The sequence below is a fragment of the Osmia lignaria genome, chromosome 11 (assembly GCF_051020975.1).
Source record: "Osmia lignaria lignaria isolate PbOS001 chromosome 11, iyOsmLign1, whole genome shotgun sequence".
NCBI classification, from domain to species: Eukaryota; Metazoa; Arthropoda; class Insecta; order Hymenoptera; family Megachilidae; genus Osmia; species Osmia lignaria.
The window spans coordinates 11,395,681-11,423,592 of NC_135042.1; the positions used below are offsets into that span (position 1 = coordinate 11,395,681).

General features: G+C 29.7%; 5 protein-coding genes across 15 annotated transcripts; 2 read left to right on the top strand and 3 right to left on the bottom strand.

Annotated features, from left to right (window-relative positions):
* Window positions 1-270: 270 nt before the first annotated feature.
* slmb (beta-transducin repeat containing E3 ubiquitin protein ligase slmb) lies at window positions 271-6,852 on the bottom strand. Its single transcript, XM_034337675.2, has 9 exons — window positions 6,369-6,852; window positions 4,026-4,260; window positions 3,737-3,923; window positions 3,187-3,643; window positions 2,714-3,087; window positions 2,554-2,632; window positions 2,288-2,471; window positions 2,169-2,216; window positions 271-2,041 (listed from the first exon to the last, which is right to left on the bottom strand). The coding sequence occupies exons 1-8, from the start codon at window positions 6,420-6,422 to the stop codon at window positions 2,206-2,208; spliced, it is 1,581 nt and encodes a 526-aa protein (XP_034193566.1). The 5' UTR covers window positions 6,423-6,852; the 3' UTR covers window positions 271-2,041; window positions 2,169-2,205.
* Window positions 6,853-7,012: 160 nt separating this feature from the next.
* On the bottom strand, window positions 7,013-9,306 carry LOC117610512 (phospholipid phosphatase 5). 3 transcript variants are annotated; one of them, XM_034338017.2, is made up of 7 exons: window positions 8,661-8,791; window positions 8,305-8,569; window positions 8,120-8,225; window positions 7,889-8,036; window positions 7,669-7,797; window positions 7,415-7,585; window positions 7,013-7,309 (listed from the first exon to the last, which is right to left on the bottom strand). In XM_034338017.2, exons 2-7 carry the CDS (start codon window positions 8,385-8,387, stop codon window positions 7,290-7,292), a joined length of 657 nt encoding a protein of 218 aa, XP_034193908.1. In that variant the 5' UTR covers window positions 8,388-8,569; window positions 8,661-8,791; the 3' UTR covers window positions 7,013-7,289. The 3 variants fall into 3 exon arrangements, with proteins under 3 accessions (XP_034193908.1, XP_034193907.2, XP_034193905.2); XM_034338016.2 differs by lacking the exon at window positions 8,661-8,791 and adding an exon at window positions 9,172-9,306 and having other exon boundaries at window positions 7,017-7,361; XM_034338014.2 differs by having other exon boundaries at window positions 7,017-7,361; window positions 8,661-8,787.
* Window positions 8,487-14,891, top strand: Rcd1 (Reduction in Cnn dots 1). Of its 4 annotated transcripts, none has more exons than XM_034337997.2 (9): window positions 8,487-8,505; window positions 9,402-9,472; window positions 9,611-9,980; window positions 10,079-10,664; window positions 10,743-11,024; window positions 11,097-11,789; window positions 11,860-12,226; window positions 12,308-12,499; window positions 13,650-14,891. In XM_034337997.2, the coding sequence occupies exons 3-9, from the start codon at window positions 9,730-9,732 to the stop codon at window positions 14,753-14,755; spliced, it is 3,477 nt and encodes a 1,158-aa protein (XP_034193888.1). In that variant the 5' UTR covers window positions 8,487-8,505; window positions 9,402-9,472; window positions 9,611-9,729; the 3' UTR covers window positions 14,756-14,891. The 4 variants fall into 4 exon arrangements, with proteins under 4 accessions (XP_034193888.1, XP_034193890.1, XP_034193889.1 ...); XM_034337999.2 differs by lacking the exon at window positions 8,487-8,505 and adding an exon at window positions 8,928-8,972; XM_034337998.2 differs by lacking the exon at window positions 8,487-8,505 and adding an exon at window positions 9,194-9,322.
* A 177-nt stretch (window positions 14,892-15,068) lies between these two features.
* On the bottom strand, window positions 15,069-18,416 carry Noc3 (Nucleolar complex protein 3). 3 transcript variants are annotated; one of them, XM_034338004.2, is made up of 10 exons: window positions 18,260-18,416; window positions 17,916-18,178; window positions 17,575-17,836; window positions 17,205-17,496; window positions 16,785-17,119; window positions 16,334-16,704; window positions 16,097-16,261; window positions 15,669-16,026; window positions 15,501-15,598; window positions 15,069-15,432 (listed from the first exon to the last, which is right to left on the bottom strand). In XM_034338004.2, the coding sequence occupies exons 1-10, from the start codon at window positions 18,263-18,265 to the stop codon at window positions 15,222-15,224; spliced, it is 2,361 nt and encodes a 786-aa protein (XP_034193895.2). In that variant the 5' UTR covers window positions 18,266-18,416; the 3' UTR covers window positions 15,069-15,221. The 3 variants fall into 3 exon arrangements, with proteins under 3 accessions (XP_034193895.2, XP_034193896.2, XP_076547081.1); XM_076690966.1 differs by having other exon boundaries at window positions 15,379-15,432; window positions 15,501-15,584; XM_034338005.2 differs by lacking the exon at window positions 18,260-18,416 and having other exon boundaries at window positions 17,575-17,831; window positions 17,916-18,058.
* Window positions 18,417-18,435: 19 nt separating this feature from the next.
* Window positions 18,436-27,846, top strand: mino (glycerol-3-phosphate acyltransferase mino). Of its 4 annotated transcripts, none has more exons than XM_034338002.2 (13): window positions 18,436-18,577; window positions 23,125-23,243; window positions 23,329-23,507; window positions 24,709-24,864; window positions 24,959-25,353; window positions 25,441-25,864; window positions 25,948-26,119; window positions 26,210-26,394; window positions 26,479-26,665; window positions 26,745-26,968; window positions 27,032-27,142; window positions 27,220-27,412; window positions 27,489-27,845. In XM_034338002.2, exons 2-13 carry the CDS (start codon window positions 23,135-23,137, stop codon window positions 27,674-27,676), a joined length of 2,523 nt encoding a protein of 840 aa, XP_034193893.2. In that variant the 5' UTR covers window positions 18,436-18,577; window positions 23,125-23,134; the 3' UTR covers window positions 27,677-27,845. The 4 variants fall into 4 exon arrangements, with proteins under 4 accessions (XP_034193893.2, XP_034193892.2, XP_076547080.1 ...); XM_034338001.2 differs by lacking the exon at window positions 18,436-18,577 and adding an exon at window positions 19,761-20,818 and having other exon boundaries at window positions 27,489-27,846; XM_076690965.1 differs by lacking the exon at window positions 18,436-18,577 and adding an exon at window positions 21,093-22,325.
* Window positions 27,847-27,912: the final 66 nt, after the last annotated feature.

Consider the following 27,912-nt stretch of genomic DNA (forward strand, 5'->3'; position numbering starts at 1 on the left):
GGGATTGAATTAATCATTTTGTATTAAATAGGTCTTTTATAATGTTCATATAACATACTCTTTTTATATTGATAAATATATGACTTGATTGATTTCAATTAAAGAATATTGCATAATGAAAACATGATGTTCTTATGTATTTATTGATTTAAATGTTTTAAGACCCCAATCTAAATAAAAAATATATACATATACGTATACATATATATATTTCTTTTTACATTCGAATGTAGAATTTAAGAAACAGCACTACATAATTCACTACCTATGTGTGGGTGTGTATATATATATATATATATATATACGTATTTAGATAGCTATAATGTAATAAAGTGTGTGCTTACAAAGGGTATGCCGAGACTTGCCACAATTGCTATTATGCTATTTTGTTCATTGAAGTATTTTATATCCAGAACATGCTGCATACTACAAAAGTATTGTTTGCACTGGAGTCCCATATATACATACCATAAAGTTATAGAAAATTTTCATGCCATCATTCTAGCTTAAAAATCACAATTCTTTGTACCCAATTTGACTACATGCAGTTCACGATTTTTAATGTTTCATAATTCCTTTACTTTTAATGTAAAAATTGTTATAATTGGAGGATAATGTACAATATCTACTTAATACTATTTGTTACTTATATAATGCAAAAGTGAAGTGACTTCACACATTTTATCAGTAATAGTTAATTTTTTTTCCCTTTTGTTTTAGCATGTATTCACAGTTTAATTTTCATGCAAAATTTATGTTGTATAAAATTTAAAATACATGTATTGAAATTAATATTGAAATCTATATACCCCTAAGCTTTGTTTCGAATTTTTTAATAAGACCGAAACATTTGAATTATTTTGAATACGTGCATGTGTGTGTGCCTGGACGCACGTGTATATAACTTTTATAATCATTTAATTACTTATTATATCTTTGTTCTGCTGTTTAATATACGGCTAAAAAAAAAATTAATGGTTTATTGGTAGTAACTATACAAATAAAAAAGAATATTTTAAATGTTCAAAAAATTCAAAAAGTGACAATTATAAACGCATATAATATTGCTCAAAACACATTTACAGTTTATTTTTTGAAGAAAGAACGTGATTAATGTAGTTTAAACAAAAATTGAAAAAATATGATCAATTTGAGATCATTAGTCAAAACATAATAATTTTAATTCTTTTACAGTAGCTAAAATTACTTCAGAGTCACTGTATTGCTTCTTTTTATAAATTAATATTTACATTTTCATATAATGAAAATTTATATTTTAAATGCAAATGGTATTGTATTAATGGCTGTGCAAAGATTATTTCCATTTACTTTTCAATGTATAACGTGATCTTCATAAAATTAATGTTCATGGAAACTTATATGTTTTTGAATAATGGCTGTACATCTATAACACTAAATATGGATATAGCAATTCACATTAGCTAGATTTAGAAGGTAATGAAACTTGATAATTATCATAATCCTCCTACATATCAAGACCTTATATACCACATTCATACAGAATAAGTACTCCAATCAAACATTTTACAATCTTCTTACTATAAATTAATTACATTTAAAAAGAAAAATTATTAATTTACTATAATACAGCTAGCATCTTATTAAGTGTATCCAGCCTCCCTAAAAACGTTTTTATTTTCTTTACGTATTGTAAGTCTTTTTTCATAGTAATAGGAAAATGGTCAACTTCTATCATGTCATAGAGCGTAGAAGAATTCCAGATATGGCCAAAGCAAACAATTATTTACATCCATGGGATGTATTTATGTGGTTTTAATATACTGTTCGTTACTAAACGCAGTGCGTCAAGCACGTATAAATTAATTCATAGTTTTATGTGTCACTCCATGTATCCTATTTTAGGGAATTAATTTTGCTTTTCACAGCAAATAATAAACGAAAATCAATGACAGTGTTTGAGATTCTGTCTTTTTCTAGGCGCTGTTCACACTGGACACTGATTCTTCATTCTCTGCGTACACTATCGTGAACACATTGAACTCACTCACTAACCACTTGTCTGAAAAGATAAAATACGAATGCAATATATCTGCATCTTTTTACTAAATATGCAAGAAAGCTATATTATATTATATGTTCAACTCTGAACAAAATAGTGTTATCAATTATTAAAAATGATTACTTACAATTATATCACAATGAAGGAATATTCATATAGATGCGTCACTCAAATGCTACAAAAGCACGTATACAATATTAAAAAATATTTAATATACACTGTAAAAACTTTATCGATCATACTTACGAGATGGAGATCTAGTGTCAGATTGATTCACACCTGATGCATTTATTGCTGCAGGCCCACAAGACACGGATCCATTGGATGGATTAAAATTTAAAAAATCCCAAATTAATATGGTATCATCGTGCGATGATGATACTATCTGGAATTCATCAAACTGAAGACGAAATACACGCCCCGTGTGTTCCTACATCGTAAAAATACATGTAACGTAGATTTTGTTTTTTATAAAGTATCAATAAGTCCGTAAAACACATAAAATGTCTTACCACTAATGTACGTAGACAAAGTGAATTAGCTAAAGCACGTGGATCTAATGCTGCTACTAAATCCCATACTTTAATTTTTCTGTAACATAAGACATAAAAATACATACGATTAACGCAACGGTATGAAATTAAAATGTAAAAATCTTTTTTTTATGCTTACCCATCATAAGCTCCACTGACTATGTGCTTGCTATCAAATCTAATACATCTAACCAACTCTTCGTGTCCTTCTAAGACACGCAAGCACGCACCACATTCAATATCCCACAATCTGATTGTGTTATCACTGCTACCACTAACTACTAAGCAGTCCCTATATTGTAAACACGCTATACCCCGTTTATGTCCATTTAATGTTCGCACAAATTCGCAAGTAGATGTATTCCATACTTTGATAGTCCTATCACCACTAGCAGAAACTATATATTTTTCATCAAAATCAACAACATTCACTGCTGCCCTATGTCCCACTAATACTCTTCTTAATGCAATTTCCGTTTGCGATGTCATGTCCCATACCGCAATTGAACGATCCTAAACACAATTAAAAAATAGTATTATTCTTCGTAATTAATAAAATTATATAGAAATATACGAGAATACAAAATAAAACTATAACAAAATTTTAATGACCTTTGAACAAGTGACCATCATGCCATTGCTAAATCTAAGATGTAAAACTGCTTCACAGTGATGTATCAATGTGTTAACCATTTCTCCAGTGTTAGCATCCCAAACTCTTACAGTGCTATCAGAGGAACCAGATATTATTGCTTTATCATCATATTGTAAACATAAGACAGAACCAGTATGTCCTGTTAAGACTTTAATACATTGTAGTGTACTTCTGTCCCAAATTTTAATTGTATTATCTCTAAGACCAGAAACTATTTTTTGATCGTCATATTGCAAACAGTAGACACCTTTTGAATTTTCACTTCTACAGTTTATTCTTTGGAGATTAAATCTTCCCATTTTCCAATTATTATCTATACTATCGATATCTTTAACTATTTTAGGGTAAAGAGATCTATAAAAATTGTGATTTGGATGGCTCTCTCCTGGTCTTGGTTTAAATAAATACTGAATCCTAAAAACAAGAGTAAAGAGAAATTACATAGTTACGTGATCATAGATTCAATATACTCAATAAAATTATATTTCATAGAAAATATTAACTAACCATCCTCTTCTTTCAGCAAGACCTCTCCAAACTGAATCGGTCCGAACTTTACGTTCAATTAATTTTTTCCAAAGCATTCCTTCGCTGATTACTCTATGCCATTCTTTACATACTAATTCTGCAGCAATTAACGAGTCTGCATCAAGATAGGAAAGGATACTTTCTGCCACATGATCCAATCCCTTTTCTAATAAAAGAATATTATTTACAAAGAATTTGATTAGTTTTGATCATTCATTTTAACATTAAATTGTTAAATTAAACTTTTTAATACAATAAAAATACTCACTTGGTAATAAAGAAATAAAATCCCTTTGCAACATAGGCTTTAGATAGGCATTAATGTGTCCATGCTGGTAATGACACATTCTAGCTAATAACTGCTCAACAAAATTAACTTGTTCTGGTTCACTCCATTTTTCAAATAATTTCATACACATTTCCCTTTCTTGTCCATATTGTGCAGATATTCCTGAAGGTAGTTCTTTCTTGCGGGTAGGATCATAAAGTATTGTTATGGGATACTGAAAAAAGAAAGAAAGAAAAAAAAAAAAATACCATATAAGTTACACATATTATTATTTACAATATATATTTATTCGTAAAATTAAATTTCTATAAAAGCAAAGAACGGAGAGAAAATATTACCGTTCAATTCATAATAGTATATCATTTATAAAATGAAAATATATCGAAAGTAATACATATATGTATATCGTATATCGAGATTGACCTACTTGTTAACGCTTGCTACCTCTGGAAACGAAAACCTTACAACAAACGGTGTATCTTGTCAAAGGTTTTTAATAAATGAAATTAAAGTTGAACATTTATATCATCGAACGCAATTAATCAATATACCATTTATAACATTTTATGATCGGCGGTTATTCGTTTAGAACAATAAAAATTATTTTAAAACTATGAATTTAGAATTTTGCTTTCTAACATATTTAGAAAGCAAAAAATTTCTTAATTAAATGCACATAGAGAAGATATTTATTTTGTAGAAAATTTTGTAATATACAATTGCGTTATTGATGTTATTGTACACGTGTGTCATGCATACAACGGCCTGTGATTTAAGATATCGTGACCACTCGACTGTAAAAGGTGGCATAGCAACATTGAAGAGTCCTGGCGACCAAGGAGTACCTCCGATCACCTGAAAATGTTTCTCCGCGGTGCTCCCGGTATAACGGGATCACGAACTCGCGTCGAATCTACGCTCTTTGTATCTCTCTGTCTTCTTCCTTCCTATCTTTACATATTCTCTACGTCTACCGGTAAATAATAATATGAATTAGACTTAATACTTTCGTAATGAAATTATAGTAATTCGTTAATATCCAAAAAGTCCAATCATAGTGGTTAAGTATTTTTATCTAAAATGCTTGACAAAAATGAAAGAATGTTTATCTTCACTTTGTCCTCATATTTATAGATACTTTTCCGATAGAAGGAAAATTATAAAAATAATCCGGAGAATTCCAATTTAAAAACTTTTATAATTGTCCTTGAATAATTAATACTTTAGAACGTTTTCTTATCTTTCTAAATAATACATGTATCAAGAAAAGAAGAAGTTCGAAGAAAACAAGTTTCGCAAATTCGTCGAAAAATTTACATATATCGCTGTTTCTAAATATTTTTTTTTATAACAAAACCTAACCGAAAACGATAACAAAATAAAAAATATGTACGGTAACGTTACAGGCGATGAAAGTAGAATGATGAGTCACTAAGGTGCTAAATTTTAGGGGGTTACTTTTTTTCGATAAGTCACGTTTCTTCTAACAATAAATATTTCAAACATCATGAAAATACAGAACATGACTAGAGTAATCCTATACAACTAAAACTGATATCGCAAAATATGTATCCGAACTGAAATTCGAATTCAAATATCTCGATTGCCGGGCAAATGTCTTAACTAATTAAACTTTCCAAATCGCTAATAAATTATTTCTGCCTAAACATAAATGGCTGATGCTTACATACATTAGCTTGTTTTTGTCAAGCTTGTTACTAAATCATAAATTGTTTGCTGAACCGTATAAACAACAGAAAAATTTACAGAGAGATATTAATCGTATATTTGTGAACTAAATATAACATATTACAACATTTACAATTTTGTACATTTATAATGAAATATGCAAATGTTACACTACAATACGTTCAATGACACGCATGGTAAATATAATTCCTATGAATCATATTTTATATAGAATAAAAATCTATATCTCAAGTCATTTAGGAAGTAACACAAAAATATAAAATTCAGTGAAAGTGTCAAAAAATGATGCAATCACGATTTTGATTGAGATAACAAGATAACTGTCATTGTTGGGTGTATGTATGTATATACATGCATAAATACAACTTGATGAAAGAGGTTTAGAGAATTGACCACAATCGTTATCATGTGCAGCAGCATACAATTAGATTCTATAACCTCTTGTTCGCAACATATTTATCTAATTAACAATTTGAATTGAAAAATACGTGTAATAGACACGAGCTTGTGAAAATGAAATAGATCGCAAAATATTAACGAATTTCTTCATCATAAGAAAACATAAGATGGCGTAGGTTTCAGGTCTCAAAAATACTAATATATGTTGCGTACCTGAAGATTCGTGTTTGTGTCTTCGATAATCTCGTCCGTTTCCATGTTCATCATTTTTATGCACAACTGGCACAATATTGTTAATCCAGGTGGTAGAAATAGATCAATTTAGCGGTAGGTTCTCCAAAAAGGATAAAACACCGTCTGAACACTAGCGTTTGACTATTCAACACGATCAACGACGCTCATGAGTCTTCGCCATGTACAGGAAGTTGAAACAACATTTCACCAACACAACAGTTCGTAAATAACTATGTCACTTCACGGTGCCCAGAAACCTGATACGACTCTTAATTTATATGGAAAAAATAGACTAAAGTATTTCTTATATGTAACCAATGTACGAAATCTGTTAATTTTCTTTACAAATATATCAAGTACTCGAATGAAATCCACAAAAATATGCACAATCAACCGCCAGGCAAAAAGTTTAACAAGAGGCACTAACACCGCGGACTTGGCTACTGCTTCTTGTTTGACTGAAGCTAAGTTGATGGCGCACCAAACGCGAGACTTTCAAAATGGCGACTATGCGCAATATACTAATTTATACATATCTGCGCACCTTTTAATTGCATCCTTTTAAATAATTTTAAATCTTACCTTTGTTAAAATGGAGTACTTTATTAAATAAAATAGATGTTTTTTTAATGGCATAAAATATGTATTTACATTAAAAATGTATGCATTAATATTATTTACTACATATATAAATATATAATACAAAAGGGAGAAATGAATGTACAAAATAAAAAAATAAATAGAATTATTAAATGACCAAAACCGTCATAATTTGTTTTTAATACCACTGTTTGTCTCTTTTTTGTTAAATCCATTTAATCTGTTCATTCCTGTTCTTTGTATTTTCCAGTTGAATTTGCAAAGTAAGCACAGAATATGGTTTATGACATGCTTGTGAATCTAATGGTGGATAATAATGTCTATAACATATATATGTTAAAAAATATCCTATTACTGAACCTGCAACCACATCTAAAATTCTCAGAATTAGAAAATGCATTTATTCAAAGTAAAAACGTGCTTACCTTGCCAATGATGATGATAATCACAAGTTCTACTCAATGCAATTACAAGAGCAATGCCAATTGGTAATATAAATGCACACAATTTCCATGACTGTCCTTTGCCTATTAAGCTAAATGTATGTAACTTGCCAGCTACATACAGTGCGATAAAACCGAAACTTGCAAATGCAACTGTAAAATAAATTTAAGAAGTATGAAAATTTACATACATAATTATTTTAAAATTATATACTCTATATTATTCTTTAACATACACGAAGAATGTCCACTTGGAAATGACTTCTTGCCATCTCTTATAGCAACTGGATTTCCATTACATTTAAAATCTGAATTTACTTTGCCATCAGGAAAACATCTCCAAAAAAAATCTGGCCTAGGACGACCTACCAAAAGATTTACATGATCAATATGTATATTAATTGATATATACATGAATATTAATCATAAATTAAATTAATCTTTCTAGTTTTTTACCAACTATAAGTTTTATGATGTCTGTAATAACACCATTAAATCCTAATGCTAAAGTTACACACAATATTGCTTGATAGCTATCAGTTTTATCTTTATAAACTAAAAAAGTAAGCAAGATCACCATAGCTGGCATTATGAAAACCAAAGGCTGAAAATATATATAAATTATTTTCAAACAATTAAAATTGAATGAAACATTAAGATACAACTATATGTAATGAAATACATTACCCATAATACTGTAGTTGGTACATATGAATCAGTTTTTGGATTTTTATATAACCATAATTCATCTTCATGAATTTTTCGTGTGAATGGTTCTGCCTTTTCTAGTTCGCTATATATTCAAAAAATAATACACTTGTGACAAAATCATGCAGGTACATTTAATTGGCATATGTTAAATAAAAACTTACATGAATAATACTACCAAGACAATTCTTAATAATATGTCAAACCAATGTCCTGTCAAAAAATCTGTACCACGTGTAACAGCCATTATGAATTTGAATAAACAATTGTAAACATAATACAATTATTAAACAAAATATGTATATATATACAAATGAATAGGCAATTATAAATTTAAATGATTCATAATGCAGATATACAGTTAGGTATGTACAAATTTGTATTTCTGAATAATACTGATTACTGAAAATGTAATCATCTTAAACCCACCTAAAAGAAAAATTTAATTAAAAAATTTGGTTTGTTATTATTAACCTTCTATAAAAACATTGAATAATTTGCATATAAAAATGAATGTTACCTAATGATTTATAATAATTGTTAAAAGTTTAATTTTTGTTTAATAGAAAATTAAAAATACATTTTTGAAAAGGAATGTTTAAGTGAAATACAACACTAAGATTTCGATGTAAAATATGATACATTTCATTTACACCATTTTGAATTGTATACTAACATTTTGGCTAGATAATAATATTAAAAGCACGATATTCATTGTTTTTGATACGATGATACCTTCATTTGAGAATCGGACTTTATTCTAATATACTGAATATGAAAAAAAAATTAATGTTTAGATTTTTCAATATATTTGGAGCCTTCAATGAAATAAGTATTGTTTTATTTTATCTGTTTGTAAATCGTCTTTAAAATTATTAAAGGAATCTTTAAAAAGTATGAAATTTAGTTGAATCTTTCAATTGTCGATTGATTGCTTAAACGCATCATAGCCATCAGTAGGCCACAGTATAGACATTTGTTGTTCTGAATGTTATGCGTTGTATAAATTGGAATTATATGTATATACATACCTATTACATACTTATTTACATATGTTTTTCGAAAATTTACTTTTCTTATTTCTCATTTGATATTGCACAGTAGTTAAATCGATTCATAATAACTATTTCCTATGTACATATGAAGTAATTTTAAATCAATGGAGATACAAAATATATTCCTGTAATATTTTTGCTTTATGTGAGTTTTTGTGTATTTTTATGATAGATTATACTGTACTATTTTCTATCATTTGAAATAGAATTACGTGTCGTTATTACAATTGAATCAGTGTGATGCTACTGCTAAAAATCTCCAAGTTGTTTAATAAAGGTTAGTTGTATTAATGAATTTCTATAGAAGTATTCATTGAATACATTTACTGAGTAAGTTTCACTTTTATACATACTTCATTATGGTTTTTTCCCCTAAATATTATGAATGATTAATGTTATAATAATTTTATTTTAGCTATATACATTTAAGAAATAAAATAACAGCGATGCAAGATAACAAATAAATGGTTAGAACATCATTTGGAGAAAAGAGCATCTATACTTAGTGACAGATTTAAATAAAATAAGAAAGTAATGCTAACATCATCAGCAATGCCTTCCACGTCGATAAGTAGTTCTAGAGTACCAAGTCCCACCAGTGACACGTTTGATGAAAATCCAAATAGGTTAACTACATATTTGCATCAGCTTGCTGGATGTTATGAAACAGAAGATAATGTACTTGCAAAAGATCATTGTTATGCTCGACCATGGAATTGGAAACCAGAAAATGTTTATGTAAAACCAATAAAAAAATTATTTTTTTCAAAGAAATCCTCATTAATGTAAGGAATAAGAATAATAAAATTGTAAATATGGTAATTAAACACTGAATGATATTATAATTTTGATACATTAAATATTATAATTTTTCATACTTCAGAGAGAAACTTATTCAGGATGAAGAAATTAATATAGACGAAGAGAGTAACGAATCATCGATACTGCCGATTGATTTTACAAGAGCTAGACATCAAATGGATGAACTTCAACGGTTAGCAAATTTTGCTCGGCCGGATGAAAATGAAGATTGGGAAGAACAACTTAATAAAATTTTATGGACACCTGTTCAAAATCGAATATTTACTAAAGTTCTTAAAATATTTAATTCGGAAAGACTTGCGAGATTAGCTAAAGCTAATGGTCCAATAGAACCAATATACCGGCGAACATCGGTTGATACTGCTGCCAGAAGATTTCGGGAAGCATTGGCATCAGCCGGTTGGGATTGGAGACTTGCACAGTGGCTACATAATCTATTGTTTGATCATCTTCCTCAGGAGTACCTTGGGATTTATCTTGATATATTACAAACTTTAAGACTGAAAATTCCTCAACTTATTGATAAGATGATTGCTGTACAACCAAATATTAATGCAAAAACAGGTTCTATAACATGGGAAACTCTTGGCTCACTTCTTAAACGAACATGGGATCCGGTTAACCCAATTTTAAATATCAACAGACTTGTAAATATATGTTACTACATAGATCATCATAATGTGTTTATTTATACGTATTTATGGATATAATTATTATTGTTGTAGAAAAAATTACCAGGAAATCCAATTTTGATAATAGTTCCTTCTGGAGTTGGATCTAGTATGTCTTCTAGACAACATAAATGGATTTCACAATTGGGAGCTTTAGGAATGGTTGTTACTGTTCATACTCATTTAGGTTTGGCAGCTAACAGAATGACCATGATGGTGTGTATTGATCAACTAGTTCAAGCTACTAGAACTAAAATACAAGATATTAGGAGCGATTGTCCTGGTCGACCAATAATTCTTGTTGGTTTTAATACTGGTGCTGCTCTTGCATGTCAGGTATATCTTCGTATCAGTATACATATATTACTGCAATATAAAGTTTTCAACATTAACTTTAAACATTTATAGGTAGCACAAATGGAACATGTAACTGCAGTTATTTCTCTTGGTTTTCCTTTTACTACAGTCGAAGGAAAAAGGGGTACACCCGATGACACATTAATGGATATACGATGTCCGGTCATGTTTGTCATAGGGCAAAATGCTACACTTGTGAAACCCGATGATTTAGAAGATCTTAGAGAAAAAATGTTGGTTGAAACAAGTTTAGTAGTAGTTGGAACTGCTGATGATAATTTAAGAATTTCTACCGCAAAAAAGATATCAGAAGGTATTACTCAAAGTATGGTAGATAGATGCATCTTGGATGAAATTGGAGATTTTGTAGGCACTATTCTTTTGCAACCACATCCACTACCATTAAGACCGATGTCATTGTCAAATTATGAGAATAAAAACAATAGAAAAGAATCACGAAAACGAAGAAATTCTACGAGTAGTTCCGTTGAAAGCGAACCAAATTCACCGACTATAAAAAAGTCTCGACCGACTACGCCTATTTCGACAACAGTATCTGTTGGACAAAATACACCATCTACTACGATTTCTAGAGTAGGAACATTTAATACCCAGTCAAATTTAATTGCAGTAGGTGGAACGCATACAAATCATACCCAGACCGTAAAACGAAAACCCCGAGTTATTAGTAATCAAAAAGCACATTTTGTAGAACATTTAATAACGTCTAGGCTTTCTGGACAGGTAAATTTTTTAATGTAATTTCAAATTATGCTAAGGAAAACGGGTGTGATAACATTTATTTTTATTTCAGCCAAATTCAAATTCTGACAATGGTGGTATAACATTAAACATTGGTTCATTAGCAAGTTTAGCGCCTATTGGTCCAATACGACTAGCTCCAGCATCAACAGATCAAACTGTACTTAATGCAACAAAAAATATTCCCAAATCTTCGATTGCATCAACTAAAGTGTCTAAAATTGTACCATCAAATGTACAATTACAAAACGTTTCAAAAATGAAAGCAATTGTATCGTCAAATAAAGGTTTTTCTAAAGTAATATCAAGTAACTATAGGCATCTTAATATTCCTGACAACAAAAATGGAGATACAAAACTGGTTAATGTTCTAACAACGGCAGGAAATCAAATTAGAGTTACTACTACAACTACTTCAGGTATGTCTCATGTAAATAGTTATGTTTTTCATTACTGTTCATATTATTATATATATATATATATATATTTATTTTTTATAGCGATACATAGCAAGCCAACAATTGTTACGTCAAATGGAAATTTATCAAATATTTTGCAAAATGGCAAAAATTCCTTTACACTTACGAATAGTTCTTCACCTGCACGTGTGTCAGCAGCTTCCAGTATTTTACTTACACCAAATAATTCTATGGCTGTTAATGCAACATCATCTACATCGACGATATCAAAAGGTAGAATATTATTATCTAATCAAATACTAAGTAATTTACCTACATCATAATGTTTTTTAATTTTTAATTAAATTTACACCGATTTTACAAATAGTGGAATTATTAAGTTTCTAATCTAAATAAGCATAATTATAATCTACTTAAAAAATGACATTCTTTTTTAAAACAAAAATAACTTTAATTTCTAAATTTTATACATATGTATATGAAAATTATATATTTGAAATGTATTTTATTTTGATTATTTGCCAATTAAAAATAAATTTGCCAATTTATATATTGATACAGTATTCATAAAAACGAAAACAAAAACAAAATAAAAATTTTCGATTTACTTTACAACAAATAAGACATAAAAAGATGGTAATTAAGAAGTTAAAGCACACAAAACATAACAAAAGTTTCAATAATAGAATAATTTGTAAATGTTTAATATACAGTAATTTAAAGACAAGAGTACTGGCATGTTGATCAGAATTTAGTAAATTTAATAGATTTTATTTTTTCTAGTCATATTATTTTTTTTCTCATTATTAGTCAATTTATATTATTTTTTGCACTTGTCTATGTATTGTCGAATGTTTCTTATACATTATTCTTTCTATGAGAGAGAAAAAAAAGTAAGGGGATTTTGCCTATATATATTCTTGTTTAGCATGTAATGTCATACATGTCCAAACATAGCATGTATTTGTATCATTTTACAATTAATATAAGTTCATATATTCAAAAGAAGTCTAAAATGATATGTTGTAAATATATTAATACTATCGTTTATTTTATGTTAAATAAACATTTTTTCATGTAATTTGAATTTATTTGTTTCCCTATCCCAATCCTATTTGACATTAATTGTGTGCAAAATATTGCAATTAAAAATATTTAGCACATTTACTTTAAAAACATGTATATGAAACAAAGTGTAACATTAGTCAGAATGCCAATTCAACATTTTATTTTTCATCGAATTAAATTTTGCATGATTATATTACAATCATAATTAGTCAATAATCTGTTGTAAGAATGTATTTTTACAATTGATATACAACGGAAAATGTATCCTTTAATGGTGTTCATATTAATCCAATGAATTATGTACTAGTTTTCTATGCTTTAAAATACCGTTGAAACATACCTATGTATTTTATAGTGATGGACGACATGGCAACAACCAGTAGCTCTTCACATGTGATGCTCAGTTCTACTCAGTCATTGGACACGTTCAAGATGTCACAATTACCTCGTCAAGTAACAACCTGTAACAACAACAATACCTCTCATAACACATCATGTGGAAATGTAATTATGGTTGAAAGTTCTCTTAATACTAAACCTGCTTGTTCATCGGTGATAGTTCCATTAAGTAGTCACAATTCAGGGACTATTCTGCCACTATCTAACAAAATAAAAGTTACCCATAAATCTACCAAAAGTATGCCAAAAATTACAGTGAATACATCTAATTTACAAAGAATTCATAAGCCTCAAACAGTACAAAAGAATTCTCTTGTAAATGATATAGATGATGAATTAGGAAACATATTAGATATACCAATAATATTTGCAAAAGATGATGACAATTTAAATTCTATTGAGAAAAATCCTCCTTTATCACAAACAACTATGTCTCTGGACGTTTATGAAAAAAATACATCTAAATTAAGCAGTAATACTAAAGTTGTCCTTATAAGTAACAAACAAGACAAGTTGCAACAAACAACTAATAAATTTGTAACACCTTCTACCCAAGCTATTATATGTCCTAATGTTCCTGTACAAAATTTAAACCATGTAATATTACAAACAAAACCTCAGAACCCTACTATATCTAAAACAAAAACTACAATCCCAATACAAACTCGAACCAATCAACCTACTGTCAAGTATACCAAAATAATTCTTGCAAAAAGAAATTCTCAATTAATCCATCAGAATGATAAAAATGAACAAGTTATTGTAACAAAAACAACTGATAAAGTTAACACATCTAAATTATTAAATCTTGACAAAAATGAGCATAGATATACACAAATCTCATCAAAACAGTTACCAAAGAATGATGATAATTTTATAGATGAAACATTAGAAATAGAAGATGCTATAAAAATGAATATCATAGAACGTAAACATACACCTGTTGATCTACCTTCACAAATTAGTGGTAATGCAAATGAAAATTTAACTGAAATAAGATTGAACGAAAATGAAGAAAATAATTCACAATGTTCCGATGATGTAATGAACTTGCAAATTTAAAATGCTTAATTCCGAATAAAAATGTATAAGTGTATCAAAAACATAATTATATAAAAGTTGAAATTTTATAATGTTAGTAACAAAACATGGCTGCTTCTTTCTAGCTTTTTAGTAAACAACAAACATATAATATGTAGATTGATAACAGTAATATTATTTTATCTGAAATTCTATTGTTATCATCGATAAAAATGTGTTATAAATATATTGCATAGTAGTAAAGAATCACAGGTAATTCATTCTACTATCAAATCTTACAAGTACAATAAAACATTATTTCATGTTTTTATTTGAAAACAGTATCTATGTCAGTATAAGTGAGTATAAATGATGTAGCTTTGTAAATCTATTACTATTTAAATTAACAAAATAACTGTAAGAACCAATTGCAATTATTTACAAAGTATGCACAGATTTAGGTAATGTACCACTCATTTCATATTTGCAATTTCTGTTACAAATAATATTAATTAGTATAAGCTTTATAAAAGTCTATATATCCATCTGCAAATAATTCAGTATTATTTATAGTATTAATGTATTCTTTGAATTTGCTATTTATAAAATGATGAATTGGTGTTGCTATCTTTTTAGTATGTATTTGTTTGGGAACTGGTACTGCTGGTTTAAACACAACACCAGTAGGATCAAATTCAGTGTAAAGTTCTTCTGGAGTACTGAAACAAATAAAATAATTGATTTTATTAGAAAGTGTCAGAAAATATACACAACTTGGATAACTTACAATTTTGCAATTTCCGTAGGTAAACAACCTTCACCGCTTGGTGGTACTCCCCAAGATATGTTTCTCGCCATCTTTTGTACAACACTGTGATAATGTCGCTAATAATAAATAAAATAAAAATACATTTAACAACACTTGCTTTTGCTTATAATATTTCTAAATACATACTTGCAAAGCTGAAAGCTCCCATAGGGCTGTGCAATGTGCATTGCAGCATTCAGGTTCTTCTAATTCTGGCTGATAAAAACCATCTCCAGTAGTACAATCAGTATCTAATAAAATATCTGCTGCTTTTCCAAGCTGCATGCTTTGTTTTATAATACCGAGAATGCCAAGTGCTGTATTATGTTGTGATTGTAAAGCTATAATAGCTATTCGTTTGATGAATGCAATTAAACGATTTTGCGTAATCCTTTTTCTTCTATGAATTAGAACTTGAATTAAAATTTTTATAAGAATTTCTGTTTCTGACTGAGTTCTGCCACAATGAATACTTAATAAAACTTTATATAAATGTACATAAAACCTGTAAAGCGTAATTAAAAATATAATTATGTTCTTCTTTCTATGCATCAGTTATTGACTTCAATACGAACCTGTAAGGATCAAGATTTAACGATGAACCTTGTCCAGATAAGATTGTAAATACACACTGAATACAATATAACTGATCCCTTAGACTTAAGTTACCATCTTCCATTAATTTGTTTATAGCAGTTACTAAATCTTGGTAAAAGTCTAAATTTATACAATGTGCAAATCTAAAATTATTAAATGTTAATAAATGTAAAGTAATTTAATGTCTGATTAAATATAATAAAAGATTATCATACTTTGCTAAACCTTCCAGACAAATAGATAAAATTTTACTATTTGGAGCTTGTTTTAAAATCCTAAAATAAATTGTAAATACTATACTTGTTATGTCAGTAAGTAATTTTTGTTTAGACTGCTTATTCTCTTCAGCTTTGGTTTCAAGTAATTCTTTTTCTACTTGCTCAAGTTTTTTACTTTTCTTTCTTTCTCTCTTGCTCAGAGCAAGAATTCTTTGTTTATGAGACATAAGCTTCTTTTGTTTAGTTTCTTCTTCTTTCTCTTTATCCAAATTTATATCTTTTATACGAAGAGATAACAATACAGATAGAACTTCAGAGTGTACCGAATGAGCTTTTAATTTTATATACTGGTTCAATTTACGCACTATCTGAGAAATTTAAGAATACTGTAAGTAATATTCTAAAAATTGCATTGCCAAAGGATTATATAGACATTATAATTTCTTACTGTAAGAGATAATTCGGCACGTTTGTCTTCTTTGAATACTTGAGAAATGCATTTTAAGACTTCTTGCCTTATAAATTCATGTTTATTGTCAAGAAATAGCAGAAGGAAATTTGCTATATTAACAGAATAATTAAAGTAAGGATTGGTTGTTAAAAGATTGCACATACACATTACTGCAAGTTTGCCCAATTCAATTTCTGGTTTTTCTACTTGTCTTGTATCTCCCTTCTTTTTCCTTAATACACTGGACATTTTTTCTAATTTTTGTAAATAACGTTTATAATATCTTAATAATGCAGCTTCATAATTTTGCAAAGCCAGTGTTTCCTTTTTTACTGGAAAACAAAAAAATGATCCACTTGCAGTTCATAACAGTAAGTAATATGTACAGTAGTATACTTATTCATTACAGTTACATACATTTTACACCTTCCTGTTGAAGTTGAAGAATATGATAGGATGGTAATAAATCTTTAAAAACTTCTAATAATGATACAGTTGCTAACTTTCGAACACTAATATACACTTCTGAATCAGTTTCTTCCATAAACTCTAGCAATACTTTGAAATTTTCACATTTACTTTCAGGTGCTTCTAAAAGACTACTAGATAGTAATCCTATTTTTAAACGTTTAGATCTTAATACATCTCTACGGCATGCTAAAAGTTCTATCATAGATACAGGTTCCTTATTTGCATCTTTGTTTTCGGTCTAAAATATCAATTACCATTTAGATATATAAGACATCATTATATTAATAGCAGAGTATAAAATTTAGTTACATCTTACATGTAAATCCAATTCTATTTCCATGTTATCATTCTGTTTATTTTGTTCCTCATCAGACTTATTGTCACTGCCTTCATTAACATTTTCTTCAATTAATTTTGTTTCTATAATTCCATTTTTAGATTTTGTAGGAAGTAACATGCGAACTTTTTTTGCACCTTCTTCTTCAATTACTTTTGATATACTATTTTCATATTTATCCTCTAATGTTTCATCATTCTCCCTTTTATTGTGCTTGTTATTTTTTCTGCCATCAACTGTTCTAAATTACATATAATGTATGATAATTTTAAACCAAAATCTAAATAGAAATTTATTATAATTTATATATCTTAACATACTCGTTAAAACGAATTTGTTTCAGTAAATTATAGGACTTATTTGAAACAGCTTCTCTAAGAAATTCTAAATCCTCTTCTTCAACCATATCCAAAATGTTATCATCATGATCACTTTCCTCTTCGATAGATTCAGGAGGTGGAGCTATTGTTTTCTGAATTTGTTTCTTTAATGGTTTATGTCGTCTTGCTTTAAGCTTTCCTTGCTTTGTAAGTTTATTTCTTTTTTGATTATTTCTCTTAATTGCACTAATTTTTAACTTTTTCTATTTCATTTATGTAAGAATACAATTAGGTTAAAATGGTAATAATTTTATTAAAATAATATAAAATGATTTTTTACTCACCCCCATGTTTATGTAATTTCAATTATTCTTAACTAAATTTTCTATCAATTTTAACAAATATTGTTTTTTGACAATCAGTAGGTTATTTCTACACTTTTATATAGTGATATAGTGACAACACGTGTTTCCTAGTGTTTCTATACATATGCAATACGCGCCACGCTGTTATATGTGTTGCACAGTGCTGCAATGTGTGGCGTCATGTGGCGTATAACGTACGCCTTATCGTTAGTGTTTTGAATTAGATAGCTGTGTTTTAAATAATTAATTTAACATTTCATGTGATCCTGAGATCTTTTTTTCGAACATCAGTACAAGGTAAGTTTTGTTTGTAAAATAAATTCAAAATATATTATGTATGTACATACATATAAAGGTTATGTTTTGTATTGTTTTTAACATCGTATTTATATAAATAGTAAAATTATGCCACAATGCTGAGCGAAATTTGTTATAATTATTTTTTATTGATGCGATATAATCATTCTAGTATAAAAATTGATAATATGTATGTATGTACATACATACTACTTATATATACATATACTATCTTTGAATAATGTTTGAAAAACAAAAACAAAGTAAAATAACGACACGACGGTGTAGACTGTAAAGGTAACACATGACAAGAATCAATCATTCACGTGGATTATTTTAATCTAGAATAACAAGGAAAAGAGGGAAAAAAAGATAATAAAAATTGAATCGTTTTTTCATGTTCACTATTTTTAATTTGTGAAAGTAGCGCGTAAAAGAAGAAATCGTTTAACACGAGCCTTGCACGAAACCGTTCTTTCGTAGTTCAGACTACCAATGAATCTTCCCGATCGTATACATATACAGACAGCGAATCTTAATGTCCTCTTACAAATTGACGTACATACAATAAAGGAGCAACATAAAACGTTAATGGCTTTCAATAGGATTAATTTACGAGTTGCATGGAACTAACTGAACACCAGGTCATACCGATTTTGTTACTCAAGATGTTGTTCGTCGCATGGTGTACCCTGTGAGATACTCAGTAACAAAGACAATCTTTTCGTTTTTATTTCCGTCGAAGGACATCTCATCTGATCTTTAAATGTTGAAATATTTTTAGTTGAATTAATGTGTTATCGCGACAGATCGGTGCATGTTGAATCACATTATGTATGTGCAATTTGTTTGTGCACATATTATAATATTGTTGGAATAAAGTAACAGGAATATAGACAGAATTGTAATTACATTCTGTGTCCTTTGTTATTTAAATTTAATCAATAACATATTTGATTGATTCATACAAAATAAAATTACCCTGGTCATCGTTCACTATTTTTGTGAGGGATTATAGTACGAATTTCGTAACTATTTCCATATCATAATCTTATCATTTTTAAGTTGACATTGATAAATGGTCACGTTTTTAATAGAAAAGAAAAAAGAAAAATTGATGCAGATTATTTAATATTCCCTGTAGATGTGATTTACCGCGTATACCATGTGATTCTCGATGCTTCAGATACAGTTATGATTCAACCTTTGCGGTGGCTACATCGATTGTCGAATGAAACTGAAACTGAAAGTGACTCTTTGTTTTATAAAAAAACATTTTTCGTGCGACTATCCCGATCCGATATTTCGTATAGAATATACAAATTGATTCTTTATTATTGCTAAAAATAAGAACATTGTCAAATGAATCTCTTAAAGATGAAAACTTCAGTACTTAATCGAAACTAAAAGAGAAAAAAGATTGTAATTGTAAAACAATTTGTTTGCCTCTAAAAATTATAATTTTAAAACATGTCCATTCTAATGGCAAGTTAAAGCGCCAATTATGTAAACGATGTTAAATTGTTTGAAAGTTGTCATTTCGTTTCCATTCGTAATGTTTTGAAGTTATTTGTAAAACGATAAACGTTCTTCTAATTGTAAGAGGGTTATAGTTTCTGACTGCATTTTAAAAGAAAAGAAAAAACGTATTCTGTTGTCATACGGGAACATCATTCCGGCGTTGCATCGTTAGTTAAGCGAGTCAGTGAACTGTCTATGGGGAATATTGTTGGTGGTTACTTAACGTATCGCAGTAGAAAGTCGACGATTGTCACGACCGAAGCAGCCTTTCGTATTACTGCTTTTATTTCAAAGGTTTGCAAAGATAAGTTACTACGAGGCGGCATCGGGGGCGCCGAATAACACGACGTTTAAACACGGCGCTAACGGTACCGTTGCCATTTGAATCTATGGATCTCGTCGAAGTGTTCGGTAATATCTTTTTTCACGGCAATCGAATCGACGCGCTGCAACAAAGTTTACAATGTATATACATATATGATTAAACGAAATAGGATAAACTGTGATTGAAATCATGGCAAGAAGCAGTTGAGATCATCCATGCTCTTTGTTGACTGGTAAAAACGTACCAGTATTTTTTTTTTCTTTTTTTTTATTTATTTATTTCGGTGGAAAGAAATAAATATCATCATCGCGTGTTCCACGACTGAAAAAAAAAATGGATGGCTTCGTTGAGATTTTCCTTTTTTTCGGAGTCCTCTTCTATTTTTTCAACTACAGGTAACGTATTCTCTCCCCTTTAAATTAGAAATCGAGATTCTCGATCATTTCACGAGTACATATCTGAAAACTCGGTTTTAATCGATAGTTCTAGTCAACTTGTAATTATAGTAATTTCATTCTAATAAGCTTTATCTATGCGCATGGTTTGCATGCAAAATGCAAACCTAATACATGAGATTATTAGAGAAACGAGCGGAGTATTCTATATGTATGTATAATGGGTACATACAACGTATTTCTTCTTTTATTCGAACTTTGAAATATTGAGTATACTATTACAAAATAAGAAATTATCTTACTTGCTTGAAACTCATTTTAATTTACTATTTATCATTATCAGTTTAAGAAGGAATTGGTTTTGTCGAAACTTGGTGTAAACTTGGTTCAGGGGACATCGAAAGTCGTTCTCGTATGATCCAGAGAACAAAGTGCATTTCTCTAACGAAATAACGAAAGGTTTTGCTTGCAAAATGAATGTTTACAATTAGCGATAAAATTATATTTACATCAATACACTTTGTGTCGTTATTTCCTGAATTAATCATTGCATCGAGTACTGACAAAAAACATCTCGTTTAAACTCGCATATGCATATGCATTATGCAATTGATTCCTTGTTTTCTATTTGAAATCAAAGATAACGGTGCTTATTAGATAAACTTATGAAAATGCTTTGCAATGAAAAATTCATTTCTTAAGTAGCGGTCTAATAGAAACGCGGAAGACTTGATTTAAACAGACGATTAAATATCGAAAGAAAGATAAATATGTATAATCGTTCAATGCTTTCACTGGCAATGATGAAACATACGCGTTTTTCTTCTTTTTTTTTGCAAGAATTTTTTCATTTAAAGTTTAAAGGAAGCAAATAAATGCGATTCAAGAATAAAATGAGAAGAAACATTAGTAACAACATACTAAATCATTTATCGTATGAAAAACCAACCAGCTGTTTGTAGCGCTACACGTAATCGATCGCATCTCTTTGTGACGTTTGTCTCTCACGATACTGTTATCAGCTTGGACTTTGACAATTATTGTTATAAACCTTATATGTACATACTTTATTTCTTTGGAAAAATGTTCATTGTTACTGACGATGAGATGGTACAACGTTCGTAGTACATACACAAAATATGATCGCGATATGTACTTATCAACTCCTTCGGAGAAGACGTTGTGTCATTCAATGAATTATTGCGTGTACCAGTGTTAAAGAATCATCTTGATGAGCTGTAGCATTCGATAAACAAATAATTTTTTTCAGAAAGATTATTAGCTTTTCTTTTTTGCGAGCACCAAGCACCAATGATTTCTGGTTACATATATGTACATATTTTTAACACGTTAGGACACTGGAACATTTAATACTGTTTTATATAACCGATACCTGATCTATCTGTGCAATTCAGATCGCGTGACTAGGAATCTCTTTTCCCGAGTTGTTATTCATTTCATTGTTTTTACAAAGTTAAGCGTAAGATAAGTTTCAATGGGAAAAAAGGTAAGATGTCTGTAGACTATTGTTATAGGTACAAGTACTATAGGTCATTCGAAATCAACCAGAATGGTGTAACAGGGGAGACTCTAATTTTCGACTTGTCTTGGTCATTTTATTCCAGACAGATAGAAAAGATGAACGATTCGTGAATACATACATACATACATATATTTGTCTCGAAATAAGCAAGTGGCTCGGGACCGAACAGTTGCTTATTTCGAAGCAGGTATGCTATTCTTGACTTGACTTTGTTCTCGAATGTTATTCTTTGAACAAGGATATTATACATATATGTACATACATATATTCCATCCTTCTTCTACTAACCGATGTCACTGCTCAGTCGAGCGTGACAATTTACATATTACCCTAAACATCGGCTTCGCGCTTTCATGGACCTCTCATTCATTTCTCGTACTTCTCACTTTGCGGGCGAGTTCAAACAAAGAAGAAGGAATAGCGAGTTGCTTATTTCGAAGCAATACATACTGTGTATACAATTTATCATCATCATCATCATCATCATTGATACACGAAACTTTACAAATCTTTGCTTTTAAGAAGCATACAAAACTCTTCATCCGCTTGTTAGTAACTCAAAGAGATATGTTTGAAACAAAAGAAATAGAAGAAAAAATTGTATCCGCTCCGTTTGAATTCCATTCGACCGTGTCGGAGATCGAGCGTAAATAATTCATGATCATTTTTCAAGTGCAAACCCCGTAAAATTTGCGCTTCATTGTCAGTTATACACGGTTCGGTCTTGTTTTTAATGTAATGTTTTTCTTTTATACGATCGCAGAGCTCCCAGCATGGTTGATATACTTTCAACGCGTTTACAAGAGGTATACGCGAAATGGGAGACCAGGACCGAAGTAAGGCGAAATACAGAATCATCCACCACTCGATTCTCGTTGGACGGTAAGATTTGTCAAAGTATTAAGTAAACAGAGAAGTAATCGAAAAAAAATAATAATATTTCTAACATAATATGTTTACGTTACAGAACTTCGTCGAGCTGGACAACAATTGCATAGGAAAAAGATACAAGACAGGGAGCAAGCAAGAAAGATACGCGAAAACTCTCTGTATAAAATCAAAGAAACCGAGCCATTGGCTCCACTTGTTAAAGAAAAATCTTCCTATCTACATTACTGTTGCAGCAATTGCACTCCATCATCTAGAGTGAGTGAATTTTTTTCTTTAGTAAGGTATTGTTTGCTATTGCTTAAACTTCAAGGAAGATAATCGTCATCGTACGTGCTGATACAATATCTTCGCTATAAGAATTATAGGATCAATCATGAGCTAGACTTATGAAACGTATACAACAGTGGATTAATAATTAAAATTAGTCACTCAATTTTTTCTGTATTATAGCATAAAATTTTGAAAATTTTCAAAATTAAAACGAAGAAATGTAATACAAGTTCTATACCAGTTATTCCGTAACTTTAACAAGTAAGTATGCATTCTTCGGCGATTAATAGAATGTCGCAAGTTCACGCTCTTCTCTACGACTAAAAATACATTTATCTTGCAATCTTGTAGCCAGGCTGCGTGCAGAATTGCGAATATTTACATGCTTTAACATGTATCCAAGTTTTTCTTTGCAGTAACTTATCTTGTTTTTTTTTTCTTTTTCCATAAAAGTACGATTTTTAGTGTATAATCGTAATAAAGTTACAGTTGAAATATTAAGTATCATCGTGTACAAGTAGATATATTATACAATTACAAACCATGCGTTACCTAATTAACACGCCATCTTTCAACGCGCATTTAATTATATAACTATTTCATCGAATTCTACCAATTCATTTGATTAGTAGAATAATTGAATTCTACACGCAATCGCGTGACACTTGTTGTATATTTAACTTTACATTTTATTCAATTATGATTACTACGATTACTGTAGTAATATTGAGATTATTTAAATACATCCATAATATTTAAGATTAAATGCAATGCACCGTTATCGGATAATTACGAGCCTTGATAAAGAATAGTATAAGTACTTTCAGTGATCAATAATTGATCACCTTCAAAGTTAAACTAATTATTTTCGTACATTGATATGTTTATGTATCAATGAACTATGTATCAGCAAAGTTCAAATGTAACCGCGAGATAATTATTGGGAAAAAAAAAAAAAAAATATGTACGAAGAACCACGTGGACTTTTTTCACGATGGTTGCGCATTATCGTGGTACATGGATATCCAGTACATGTAAGTCAACCATGCATGGTTAAAGTAATGTTACAATGCGTTTATCTTGCTTGATTTTTTTCTTCCACAAATTAACGATAACAAATTAACTCTACATTTTCTTCTACGTGTAAGTTTATATCTTAATTTTATTCTTAATTCTTTTCTTGCAGAATTCATTGGTAAATACTATTAACAAGCAACATATGCCATTTGGTTTAAATATATTGATAGTTAATCCAGGCTTGTCATTGTTTTCTAAAGTGTTTCATTGTATTTCACATATTTATAGTTGTAAAGAGTATGATTACCCAAGGATAACAGAAACGGTAAGTTGTAGATTTAAAAGAATTTTACATGCATTTCAGAATCCTCTGAATCCCCTTATCTCTTGTACATTTTGTAGAAAATTTTGTTTTACAGGTCCTTGCAGATGAAAGATTAAAGGAAGCAATCATATTAACTGCTTCAGAAACTGTTAGCAATGAAGGTGTTAGGGAAAACGTAGCCTTGGCGAAGGCACAGGAAAGAGCAAAAACTATATTATATCAAATGGAAAGCAGATTAAGCAATATTTTACTTAAAATAACTTCATGGATTCTTTATAAGTTATTGCCATGTTTTATACAATCTGCAGTAGTATTACCTTCTCAAATAGAGATGCTGAAGAAAGCAAACGAGACTGGCCTTCCTTTGATATTGGTTCCTTTACACCGAAGTCATTTAGATTATATTATGATCAGTTTCATTCTGCTAACAAATAATATTAGAGCTCCATTGATTGCAGCTGGTGATAATCTGAAGATTCCGTTTTTCGGGTATATTATTGTTTATAATCTCTCTTTCTCTTTATAATCAATATATTCTGTTGTATAATTTTACTGATTATCTGTTTCGTTAAATAGGTGGTTTTTACGAGGCTTAGGCGCATTTTTTATAAAACGCCGAATTGACCCCATTGTAGGCCGCAAAGATGTTCTTTATCGCGCTACTCTTCATACATACGTAATGGAAAACTTACGAGCGGGTCATAACATAGAATTCTTTATAGAGGGTGGCCGTACAAGAACTGGTAAACCATGTATGCCAAAAAGTGGCATTTTGAGTGTTATCGTTGATGCATACATGGATGGAATTATTGAAGATGCACTACTAGTACCCGTTGCAATGAATTATGAACGTCTCGTGGATGGAAATTTTGTTAGAGAACAGTTAGGTCACCCAAAGAAAATGGAAACTTTTAGCTCCACGATTCAAGGTATATGGTCAACCTTAAGGGGCAATTATGGTATTGTTAAGGTTGATTTTTGTCAACCGTTTTCACTTAGGGTAAGACTTCACTTTTTCTTAAGTTTCGATATATTTTACATCAGATTTTTATCATTCTAATGTTATTCGATTTTAATCGATAGGAAATGTTAAAATCTTTTCAAAATCAACAAAACAAATTAATTGGAGGAAAAACAATGCCGTCTGAAAAACCTTTGAAATACACAGTGTCGAGTTCATCGCTTTATGGTACAGACATCATTATGGAAGAATATCGGCAGTTAGTTGATAGTATTGCACGGCACGTTGTACACGGTAAAAACAAAGGGTTAATTCTAAATTATATCTAAAATTCTATTACATCGAATGTTGTTAATGTAACAATAATTACCTAATCATTTTTAGATTCTGCCTGCTCGATGCCGATAATGTCTACCAACGTTGTTGCATTCTTACTCTTAAATAAATTTCGAGATGGTTGTACTCTGGATAAATTGGTTGAAGCGTTTCAGATAATAAGACAGGATTTGGAATCTCGTCATCATGATATTGCGTTCTGTGGTGAAAACATTGATATTATAAATCATGCAGTTAGTAAAATTCAATATGTTCACGATAATGTATTGTAGTAAGAATCTATAGAATAAATCTATGTACCTGATTATTTTTTTCAGCTTGATATTTTAGGTCCAGGTTTGGTAAAACAACAACGACAAGAAATTACGGAAGCTGTTAGTGGTCACCCAGTCAAATCAAATAATGTGATTGCGATCCGTCCTGAATCGATTTTACCAAATGTAATCGAATTATCCTATTACAGTAATACAATGCTTGCGTGTTATGTTATAGACAGCATAGTAGGTAAGAAGGCACACATTGATCTTTTTAACGTATTCATTAATAAAAAACTGTGTTATATTGTGTTAATTATATTTTTCAGTAACAGCTTTGTATGCTGAATTGCACTCACAAATCAATGACCCAGTTGCTATCGCGGAAAATAACATTACAGTATCTCAAAATCGTTTAATTCAAAATTCTCTTAAACTTTGTGATATTTTTAAATACGAATTTATTTTCTGCAAACCATGTCAAGAATTGGAGCTCATTATTACGGAAGCTATTCAAAATTTGTCACATACAGAGATCATTACTTCACAAGAGGTACTGTACATACATTAAGCCGATTTGGTCAATCAACAATCACTTATTCAAATTATTTGGTAGGAATGTTGTTTACAAGAAGAATTATGGAGTAGAAGGTACGCGCAAACTTTCGACGATAGTTCAGACGAAGAATATTATAATACAAATAGGAGTAGAAGTATTCAATATAAAGTGAGCAATTTTTTATTAATTAAAGTTTCGTTTTCTTCGTCAGGACGACTATAATTCATTTAAATGTTTTTTGACAGTTGAGTTTAGTACCAGAACACGCCGAACGTATGGAATTCCTTCATATGTTATTACGACCGTTAGTTGATACGTATACTTTCAGTGCTTTTACTCTTAGAAAGTTAGTAGGCCGATCATTATCTGAAGGAGATTTAATTCATGAAATTTTAAATGAACTGAAAACGAATTTAGATCGTGGTATTGTAAACTATGGTAAGTAACAATTTATAGTTACGTTTTTACAAATTATCAACATACTATAAATTAAAATATTTTCAATGTTTTGTAGGTGAGAGTTTGTGTGTTGATCCAATAAAAAATTCTTTAAAATTGTTTGAAAAATGGAACGTTTTGGAATGTCACCCACAAGAAAATGTTAAAATTTGTTACTTGAAAGATGAGTACGATACAGATTCAGCTGTAACGAAAATCTATGATACTGTAGCTGCTTTTAAGTGGACTAGAAACATACATTGAAACTTATATATTTCTGAGAAAAAAAATCTTTACAACGTACTACTTTTTACATGGAAGAAACCTTGTTATAAAACTTTGTACATACTACTTTATAAGTTGTTTTTGACAACTAAGCTTTCGTGAATAGCTATACAGTCATAATGTTGTACAGTTGGACTTAATCTGTTAGTAAGTACGAATTCTATACAAAATGATTAATGTGATATTATCTTACATTAATGATAAAATATTATAGA

Bases quoted from the DNA above. Each gene is read 5' to 3' on its own strand.
- Noc3 (XM_034338004.2), bottom strand. The intron at 16,027-16,096 runs GTTCGTATTGAA...TACGCTTTACAG, and splicing joins TTAAATCTTGATCCTTACAG to GTTTTATGTACATTTATATA. The intron at 15,599-15,668 runs GTATGTATTTAG...ATTTATTATTAG, and splicing joins GGGAGCTTTCAGCTTTGCAA to CGACATTATCACAGTGTTGT.
- LOC117610512 (XM_034338016.2), bottom strand. From the start codon at position 8,387: ATGGCTGTTACACGTGGTACAGATTTTTTGACAGGACATTGGTTTGAC. The intron at 8,226-8,304 runs GTAAGTTTTTAT...TTGAATATATAG, and splicing joins GTCTTGGTAGTATTATTCAT to CGAACTAGAAAAGGCAGAAC. The intron at 8,037-8,119 runs GTAATGTATTTC...ATATATTTTCAG, and splicing joins TACCAACTACAGTATTATGG to CCTTTGGTTTTCATAATGCC.
- Rcd1 (XM_034337997.2), top strand. From the start codon at position 9,730: ATGCTAACATCATCAGCAATGCCTTCCACGTCGATAAGTAGTTCTAGA. The intron at 10,665-10,742 runs GTAAATATATGT...TTATTGTTGTAG, and splicing joins TTTTAAATATCAACAGACTT to AAAAAATTACCAGGAAATCC. The intron at 11,790-11,859 runs GTAAATTTTTTA...TTTTTATTTCAG, and splicing joins CGTCTAGGCTTTCTGGACAG to CCAAATTCAAATTCTGACAA.
- slmb (XM_034337675.2), bottom strand. From the start codon at position 6,422: ATGATGAACATGGAAACGGACGAGATTATCGAAGACACAAACACGAAT. The intron at 3,924-4,025 runs GTGAGTATTTTT...TTCTTTTATTAG, and splicing joins TTTTATTTCTTTATTACCAA to AAAAGGGATTGGATCATGTG. The intron at 3,644-3,736 runs GTTAGTTAATAT...TCTTGTTTTTAG, and splicing joins CTTGCTGAAAGAAGAGGATG to GATTCAGTATTTATTTAAAC.
- mino (XM_034338001.2), top strand. From the start codon at position 20,757: ATGGATGGCTTCGTTGAGATTTTCCTTTTTTTCGGAGTCCTCTTCTAT. The intron at 23,244-23,328 runs GTAAGATTTGTC...TTTACGTTACAG, and splicing joins CACTCGATTCTCGTTGGACG to AACTTCGTCGAGCTGGACAA. The intron at 27,413-27,488 runs GTAAGTAACAAT...AATGTTTTGTAG, and splicing joins TCGTGGTATTGTAAACTATG to GTGAGAGTTTGTGTGTTGAT.